The sequence below is a fragment of the Callorhinchus milii genome, unplaced genomic scaffold, assembly GCF_018977255.1.
Source record: "Callorhinchus milii isolate IMCB2004 unplaced genomic scaffold, IMCB_Cmil_1.0 Scaffold676, whole genome shotgun sequence".
In the NCBI taxonomy this organism is placed as follows: domain Eukaryota; kingdom Metazoa; phylum Chordata; class Chondrichthyes; order Chimaeriformes; family Callorhinchidae; genus Callorhinchus; species Callorhinchus milii.
In genome coordinates, this window is record NW_024705417.1 from 30,585 (window position 1) to 40,304 (window position 9,720).

At 53.2% G+C, this 9,720-nt stretch overlaps 1 protein-coding gene across 1 annotated transcript in view; it reads right to left on the bottom strand.

The window, feature by feature from the left end:
- srrt (serrate RNA effector molecule homolog (Arabidopsis)) overlaps nt 1–8,310 on the bottom strand; it is a 29,496-nt gene extending 21,186 nt beyond the window's left edge. The window contains exons 1-5 of the mRNA XM_042346372.1: nt 8,227–8,310; nt 5,356–5,537; nt 4,834–4,965; nt 3,826–3,972; nt 3,088–3,276 (exon numbers count right to left, since the gene is read on the bottom strand). Of these exons, the coding sequence (XP_042202306.1) occupies nt 3,088–3,276; nt 3,826–3,972; nt 4,834–4,965; nt 5,356–5,474 (587 nt within the window). The 5' untranslated portion in view covers nt 5,475–5,537; nt 8,227–8,310. The remainder of the gene's footprint in view (nt 1–3,087; nt 3,277–3,825; nt 3,973–4,833; nt 4,966–5,355; nt 5,538–8,226) is intronic.
- Nucleotides 8,311–9,720: the final 1,410 nt, after the last annotated feature.

Genomic DNA, 9,720 nt, shown 5'->3' on the forward strand with positions numbered 1-9,720 from the left:
ATTTGGTGCGAATTCACCCCCTTCAATCCCAGGACGTGTGGCCTCTGGTTCTGCCGTTCAGTACAAGATAAAACAGCTTCTCCTGGTCAACCAGATCCAGACCCTTGAAGACCGTAATCATGTCGACCCTCAACCTCCTCGTCTCCAGTGTGAACTTGCCCAGTTTATCCAATCGCTCCTCAAAATCCAGTCCCTCCACCCCCCTCAATCATTCTGGTTACCCTCCTCTGTATCCTCCTGATCGCCGCAACATCCTTTTACTCACTCTTTAAGTCCACCACGTCTCTGCATCTCCCTCCGACAACCCCCCCCCCCCCACCCCTCCCCAATTCCGACGAGACGGCAGCGAACTTGGAAAATCACGTCTCCAAGCGCTTCACGGGACACGCTGTAAAGTGTAGTGACTGTGTGTTTCGTGGCCGAAACGTGGCAGCCAACTGCACCCAGCGACGTCCCCATAAACAGTCGTGAAGCGAGCGAGTTTGTGATTCAGGGAACTGGGGGGGTGGGGGGAGAGAGAGAGAGGTGAACTCCCTTCTCTTCACCCCTGCCCCGACTGTCGGGAGATGTTACCCCCGGAAAGCGATCCGCAAATCGATCAACTATCGGGTGCCTACTTACTGCTGGAAAACAGGCGAGTGTGTGTGTGCGTACGTGTGTATGTCTCTGTGTTGTGTGTGTCTGTGTCTGTGTATGGGGAGTAAGGAAACTTGCCTAAGGTTTCGCCCTGACCTGACCCGCCCGGGAATCGAACCCGGGTCCTCTGGCTTGTGAGGCGACGGGTCTAACCCCTGAGCTACTGGGACTGTGACTTGCGAGGCGAGGGGTCTAACCCCTGAGCTACAGGGACTGTGACTTGCGAAGCGAAGGGTCTAACCCGAGCTACAGGTACTGTGACTTGCGTGGGGAGGGGTCTAACCCCTGAGCTACAGGGGCTGTGACTTGCGAGGCGAGGGGTCTAACCCCTGAGCTACAGGGACTGTGACTTGCGTGGGAGGGGTCTAACCCCTGAGCTTCAGGGACTGTGACTTGCGTGGGGAGGGGTCTAACCCCTGAGCTACAGGGAATCCACAAATCTAAGAAAGCGTGCGCTGAAATGCAAGCCCTTTGACACACACTTCATCCTTGGAGTCCCACCACCTTCTCCCCTCCCTCCCTGCCTAAGACTCATCCTTTCAAGCGTGTATTCAGGTCATCTCTCCTCCCCACTCACCCCCCCCAAAAAGCCTCGACTGTGTGAGACTCTGCGGTCGTGTAGCAGAGGAGCCCAGTTGCTCAACAGCAGCAACAAATGACATTTACGCAGTGCTTTTCGTGTTGGAAGAACATCCCACATCCCTCGGGGCTGAGAGTTACCCTCAAAAATAAAACACTTTGCTGGTTTATGAACAAAAGGGTAACAGTTCCAAAGCCAAAGCCCTAACTAACTAACTGACTGACTAACTAACTAATGGGGAGGGTGGTCCTCGCTGGACAAGCAGCAGGAAAGCTGAGGCAGCGCTCTCAATGGCCAAACCGGTTTAGCTCGAATTCAAGATCCTTGTCCTCACTTTCAAGGCCATCCATGGCCTTGCGCCCTCCTACCTCTCTGACCTGCTGTTTCCCTACTAACCCGCCCGCTCCCTCCGTTCAGCGGGCTCCGGCTGCTCCATGTCTCCTGCCCGACCCGCCCTACCACCGGTGGCCGGGCTTTCAGCCTCTCTGGGGTTTCCGGGTGTGGGGGCGATGTGGGGAATTCTCAGTCGGGTTTGGAGACTCTTAAGCAAAGGTGACGGGTTTCCGTGTGTGTCAGACACCCGACCGGTCACGGTGACGGGTTTCCGTGTGTGTCAGACACCCGACCGGTCACGGTGACGGGTTTCCGTGCGTGTCAGACACTCGGCCGGTCACGGTGACGGGTTTCTATGCGTGTCAGACACTCGGCCGGTCACGGTGACGGGTTTCCATGCGTGTCAGATACCCGGCCGGTCACGGTGACGGGTTTCCATGCGTGTCAGACACCCGGCCGGTCACGGTGACGGGTTTCCATGCGTGTCAGACACCCGACCGGTCACGGTGACGGGATTCCATGTGTGTCAGACACCCGGCCGGTCACGGTGACGGGTTTCCATGCGTGTCAGACACCCGGCCGGTCACGGTGACGGGTTTCCATGCGTGTCAGACACCCGGCCGGTCACGGTGACGGGTTTCCATGCGTGTCAGACACCCGGCTGGGCAAAACAAGAAAAGTAATCTCTTAACCAGGACTTAGGCTGATGTACAACTTTGGCGATTACCCCATTGATACAGATCGGACTTATGAGAGTTTTACTGTATATACACATTGCAGTATAATGTAGAGCGTCAAGCACGGGGTCAAACACAATAACTTGCACTTATTTACACAGCGCCCCTCACGTCCCAGAGCGCCTGACAGTGACGGAGCACACCACTGAGCCTGGGGGAGGGGTAGTGGTGGGAAACCGTAGGCACGGCACCTTTCATATCAGGAGGGCAGGGAGCGGAGGAAGAGGAACACACCCCACCCCCTCACGATGGGGACTGAGAAACGTCCGACCATTCCTGCTCAGATCGGGAGAGAATATGAAGCAAGGCAAGAGTTTCACTCGCACACACACACACACACAGGCACCCACGCACTCACACACACACACACACAGGCACCCACGCACTCACACACATACACACAGGCACCCACGCACTCACACACACACACACAGGCACCCACGCACTCACACAGGCACGCATGCACTCTCACACACAGGCACACACACACACACCACAGAACAAGTCACTTGAATCTCTCCTTCCCCCTCCCACCCCCTCAGTCAGGAGAACACAGAGCCAACGAAAGAGACATTTACAACTCAGGAAATTTGGAGGGAAGTTGGCGGGAAGAGAGAGAGTAAAGCGTTATCATTTGAAGTTAAGCTGGAGCACAGTAGCAGTGGGGGTCAGGGGAGAGAGACGGGAGAGGGGGGGAGAGAGAGAGAGAGAGAGATTGAGAGAGAGAGCGAGAGAAAGAGAGCGGTGAATACAGTAATTGATGGCAGTCGGGTTAGCGAGGGCTTCGGATTGTTGTCTCACCATTCTTCGTCCTTATGGGCCAGGAAAAAGTCCTGCATTTGCTGCCGCCTGAACTCGATCTTGTACTCGTTGTAGCGTTTCACCGACTCCGTCTCATCCACCGAGTCGTCCAGGGACAGCAGGAACTCCTTGAAGGTCTTCATCACGGCAGGCGGAGGTCCCACCTCCAGCTCGTGGAGATTCCCCAGCCTGGCCCCCACACACACACACACCGTGTTATATCACCATCATCATCTTAATAACCCCCCCCCCCCCCCCACACCGCCCCAGGACGTTGGGGGACGCTGCCGTGCGCAATTGGCTGCCGCGTTTCGCCCACAAACCGGAGTAATAATAATAATAATAATAATCCTTACGGGAGGTCGTCTCAAAGTGTGTTACGGGGCTCGCTTTTAAAGTGTAGTGACTGTACGTTACAGTCAATTCACTTTACGGGGTATCCCGTGAAGCACTTTGAGGCGTCTCGATGACGTGACGAGGCGCCGGGTCACACGTAAAGATTATTATTTTGAGACTAGTGTTCTCTCTCTTTCCTTTATTCCCCCCCCACCCCTCCCCACACCCCACCACCCTCTCCCTCTTTCTCTCTCTCTCTCTCTCTTTCTCTTTCTCTCCACACAGCAATCCCCCAGATTGTTCAGAGTATATGATTGGGACCTTGGCTATCGGGGCTACTGGGAGACTAGTGATGGGAGATGTTCAGACAGGAGGGTGGTGGGGGGGGTTTGATGCTCTCACCTGGCCTGGATGGGGATGCCATGGTGCTGCTGCATCATGTGCATGTCAGGGTGTCCCCAGGGCTGAGGGGGGCCGTAGCTGGGACCCCCACCTCCTCCGTACGGCATGTCATAGCCCGTGTGGTAGGGATCCCCTCCGTGGTCGTCCCTAGAAACAACAACATTTCGGTCACAACAACAACAACAACAACAACGGGGGCAGCAACAACACATCGCGGCATTTACGTCGGGAGGACGTCACAAAGCGCCGGACAGCCGGGGATTTGGGGGTTGGGATCAGGAGGGGGTGGAGGGTGACCGAAGGCACAGTTGACCAGAGGAGGGTCTTGAGATGAGCCTTGAAGGAGGCGAGGGAGGGGGCGAGCGAGGGGAGGGACTGGGGGAAGGAGTTCCTGAGGATGGGGACAGAGAGGCTGAAGGTCCGAGTTAGCAGGTCACAGAGGTAGAAGGAGCGAGGCTTTGGGGGGCTTTGAAGGCAAGGACCAGGATTTTGAACTCTGTCCTCTGGGGAATGGGGAGCCAGTGGAGCCGGGCTTGTGTTTATGTTTGTGTGGCGCGCACGCGTGTGTGTGTATGTGTTGTGTGTGTAGTCTGTGTGTGCCTGTCTATGTGTATGTGTGTGAGTGCATTAGTGTGTTTATGTGTAGCGTGTGTGTGTGTATGTGTATGTATATATGTATGTGTGCGTAGTGTATGTTGGTAGTGTGTGTGTGCAGTGTGTGTGTATAGTGTGTGTGTGTATGTAGTGTATGTGTGTAGTGTGTATGTAGTGTGTGTGTGTGTAGTGTGTGTGTTTATGTGTGTGTAGGGTGTGTGTGTGTTGTGTGTGTGTAGTGCATGTGTGTAGTATATGTGGGTAGCATGTGTGTGTATGTGTGTGTTTGGGACGTCCTCCTGACGTGAAAGGCGCTTTATAAATGGAATCTTGTTGTTGTTGTTGTCGTGTAGTGTGTGTGTGTGTGTGTAGTGTATATAGTGTGTGTGTGTGTAGTGTGTGCGTGCTACTCACCATTCTCCTCGCCGCACGCGTTTCTGAGGCGGGCTCAGGTCGTGCCGCGGTGGGGAAAATCGTTCCCTCCTTCCCCGATCGTAATCTCTGTACTCCCCGCGGCTCCTTCTCTCTCGCCCCCTGTCCCACTCCCTGGTGAGGAGAGAGAGAGAGAGAGAGAAACACAGGCCCTCAGATAACTGGCCGGGTCGAATGGCCTCCAGCTGCCTCCTCCCTCCCCCCCTCCCAGCTGGGACGTCGTGGGTTCAAGCCCCGGGTCAACGACTCAAGCTCGGAGTCCAGGCTTACGTTATTACTATTATATCTCATGGGATATAACAGTAATAACAATAGTAATAACAACAACAATAACCCTCTCATTTGATATAGCGCCTCTCATGAGGCTTTGCGCCGTCTCGAAGACGGTAAGAATAATCCCCTCACGAGGCGCTATCGTGATTATTTTCATTATTATTATTATTGTCGGCGGCGGCGTTGCTACTGTTTACGCTCTCTGCCCACGGGGCTCCGACCCTGACAGACCTGTCGTTCCAGTCGTCTCTCCGCCTGTCGTCCCGCTCTCTGGATCGGTCGTAGTCGCTCCTTTCCCGACGGAATTTGTCTCTCCGGCGCCGGTCATACTCATCATCGCTGTCGCCCATGGCTGGCTCGGGGCTGGTGTGGGCGGGCGCTCTCTGTCAAAGGGAGGGGTCTGCAGCTTCGCTCTGTGGGGTTTGCGCACATTATATATTATTATATAAGATATTATTCCATTACGATATACGGTGTGTTGGAGGCTACACCCACTGTACGTCCTATATCGTACAGTGTCTGCCATTGTATATTCTACACACTTTTGTTATCACACGTTATATATATATATGTATACAAAAACACTTAACGTCCAGATCGTACATCACCCCAAACATTGAGTATAATGTGTAGAATATCTAATTAATAGCACAGCGCATATAATAATAATAATAATAATCCTTGCATTTGATATAGCGCTTTTCACGTCGGGAGAACGTCCCAAAGCGCTTCACAGAACACACTGTAAAGTGAATTGACTGTGATTAGTAATTGTAGAGATTACATGTCACCTGAAAACTCTGTGTGTGTGTGTGTGTAGAATAGATAACGAATGACACAACGTCCGGAATGCGCCCGAATAAATTCTAACAATCCTGGCGGCTGACCCGGCGCCTCGTCACGTCCTCGAGACGTCTCAAAGCGCTTCACGGAATACACCGTGAAGTGGAGTGACTGTGTATTTGTGGGCGAAACGCGGCAGCCGATTGCGACCGGCGACGTCCCCACAAACAGCCGTGGATTGAAGCCATTATTATTACTGTTTTATTTTCTTGAGGGATTATTATCACACGTGTGTGTGTGTGTGTGTGTGTGTGTGTGTGAGTAGTAAGGAAACTTGCCCAAGCTTCCGACCTGCTGGGAATCGAACCCGGGTCCTCTCGCTTGCGAGGGGAGCGCTCTGACCACTAAGATACAGGACTCCACAATCAATCGTGTACAGGTTGTGCATAATCCCGAATGCCATATATAAGGTGTAGAATTATACTGTTAACCATATAATAGATTATTAATTATACATTACACACATTACTCTGTCGTTTGGGTTGAATGTACAATTAATGTATAAAATTGTCGGGCATCACATTATAACAGTTACAGTGCAGCGTGAGATAACATTCATTATATATTATACACATTATATATGGTGTTGGGAAGTTATAATCTATATATCAACAATTTGAATTTGATTATTAATTATAATGAATACATTGTATTGTTGAAATTAATTATATATTACACACATTATACGGTGCCTGAGACGGTACATAACACCGTCATATATTAACAATTTGAATCAGATTATTAATTATAATGAAGACATTATATTGCTGATATTAGTTATATATTGCACACACATTATATATGGCGTTTGGTGGTTATAATCTATATATTATTGATTATATATTATTGGTTACTTTATATTCAATGCATTATATTTTTATATAATCTAAACCTTATATATAGTGTCTGCGGTGATCCATAATCTATATACAGACTGACCAAAATAATATAATATATAGAATATTACAGTACTATACCTAATAAGTCTTAAATAAATGATATTTTTGTTTGGTATTTAGATTATTACACATTATATTATCGATTAATATCTATATAACTAACACATTATAAACTATATTACTGATCACTAACTATATATTACACACATTATATATTATATTAATGATTAACTGTTACACACTGTGTGTGTTGGGGGGGGGTATCGGCGTGTGGGGGGTGTATTGGGTGCATGTGAGTCAGTGTGTGTATATGGCGGGGGGTGTATTGGATGGGTGTGTGTCAGTGTGTGGATGGGTGTGTGTGTGGGGGTGTGTGCGGGTGATGTGTGTCTGTGTGTGGGTCTGTGTGTATGGGTCTGTGTGTGTGTGTGGGGGGTCTATATGTTGGGGGGGGGCGGGGTGCGGGTGGTATATATGGGGGGGCGTGGGGGGGTGTATATTGTGTGTGTGGAGGGGGTGTATTGGGGTGGAGTGGGGGGAGGGATGTATTGGGGGTGTGTGTGTGTGAGGGGGTGTATATTGGGGGGGCGCGGGGGGTGTATATTGGGTGGGTGGGGGGGAGGGTGTATTGGGGGTTTGTGTGTGTGTGTGGGGGTGTATATTGGGGGCGCGGGGGGGGTGTATATTGGGGGGGCGCGGGGGGTGTATATTGGGTGTGTGGGTGGGGGTGTGTGTGTGTGGGGGTGTATATTGGGGGGGGGGCGCGGGGGGTGTATATTGGGTGTGTGGGTGGGGGTGAGGGGTGTATTGGGGGTGTGTGTGGGGTGTATATTGGGGGGGGGCGCGGGGGGGTGTACAGAATATCTACAAAGTATAAAACATTGGGTCAGAAACCACAAAAAAAAACATTTTAAATAAAAATCGGGTTTTTCTTGGCCCTTTTTTTTAAAAAAAAGATTATTTTAAGGTGAATTTTCTCTCTCGGGGAGTGGGGAGGGGGGGTACAGGGGGAGGGGGTCGCGGGGTACAGGGGGAGGGGGTCGCGGGGGGGAGGGGGTCGTGGAGGGGGTTCAGGGGAAGGGTACAGGGAGAGGGGGTCGCGGGGGTACAGGGGGAGGGGGTCGCGGGGGGAGGGGCTATAGGGGAAGGGGGCGGGGGAGGGGGTCGCGGGGGGTACAGGGGGAGGGGGTCGCGGGGGGAGGGGCTATAGGGGAAGGGGGGCGGGGGAGGGGGTCGTGGGGGGGGTTCAGGGGAAGGGTCGCGGAGAGGGTACAGGGGGAGGGGGTCGCGGGGGGTACAGGGGGAGGGGGTCGCGGGGGGAGGGGGTTACAGGGGGAGTGGGGGGGACAGCAGCACAAACCTCCTCCCGCCGCTCCTCCACCACAGCGCCAGGCTCAGGCTCCCCGGATGTGGCCTAGGCCTCCCGCCCTGACAAGGAGCGGCGCGCGGCAGGCAAGAGGCCACCTCGCTGCCGACGCCTCGTGCTTGTTCTTTCGCGCTCGCCGCTGCCGGGAGGACCGCTCGCCCTCCCTCGGTCGGAGGACCGCCTCGCGGCCACCACCAACCCACCCATTGACCACACCACACAGTCACTACACTTCCCCGGCATATTGTTATTATAATAATAATAATAATGATAACAATAATAATGTGGTGACTTCAACCAACCCACGACTGTTCGTGTGGGGGAAGGACGTCGCTGGGCGCGATTGGCTGCCCCGTTTCACACACCAAACGCACAGTCACTACACTTCATAGCGTATCCTGTGAAGCGCTTTGAGGCGTCGCGAAGACGTGATGAGGCGAAGGGTCAAACGCGAGGGTTCTTAATAATAATAATCCATCTCTGCGTTTGATACAGCGCCTTATCACGTCTCAAAGCGCTTCGGGGAATTATACTGTAAAGCGTAGTGACTGTCCTCCCTCCCCCACAGCCAGTCCCAGGGCAGCACTGCCTCCGCCACATGGCCGGTCTCCGCCGACGTCTTCCGTCCCACGGTTCCAACCGCCTCAACCCAACCTGTCCTTAAAGCTCTCCGAAAACCCTGCGCAACTTGGGGGGGTCAGGGTTCGATCCCCAGTTATCCTTCCCCCCCCCACTCCGCCGTCCCCAAAATCCAGCTCATTGAAAACTCTGCCACCCTCATTCTCACCCGCACCAAAACCCCACTCCCCGATTACCCCAGTAACCCCTCTGGCTCCGTCACAGGGCGGATCCACTCAGATCCTCGCCCTCGTGTTTAACTCCCTCCATTCCTTGCCCCCATCTCTCTCACCTCCCCTCAACCCCACAGCAGTACCAACTGCCTCCGCTCTATCGTCCCCCGAATCCTCCGCTCCACCATCGATGGCCGTGCCTTCAGCCATTACACCCCGAAGCCATGGAACTCCCTCCCTCAACCCCTTTGCCTCAACCCCATCTCAAGACCCTCCGCTTCGACCGTGCTTTCGATCTCCCTGCCGCACCCCTCTCCCCACCCCCCCCCCCCCCCCCCATCTCGGGTCCGAAACACTGACCGTCCAACGCCTTGGGACGTCCCCGCTCACGCGAAAGGCTCTTTACACATGTAATGTTGTTGTCTTCCAGGTGAAACGCGGCAGCTAATTGCGCACTGGAGTGTCCCACAAAGTCGTGAACAAATTATTATTCATTTGAGGGGATTATTACCCCCGGAAAGTGATCCCCAATCGACTAACAAGCGGGTTCCTACTGACTGCTCGGAAAGAGTCGCGTGTGTGTGTGTTGGGTAAGGAAACTCGCCTAAGCTTTCACCCTGACCCGCCCGGGTATCGAACCCAGGTCCTCTCTCTTGCGAGGTGAGGACAACGGTGGGGGATCAAGCCCTCTTTCTTA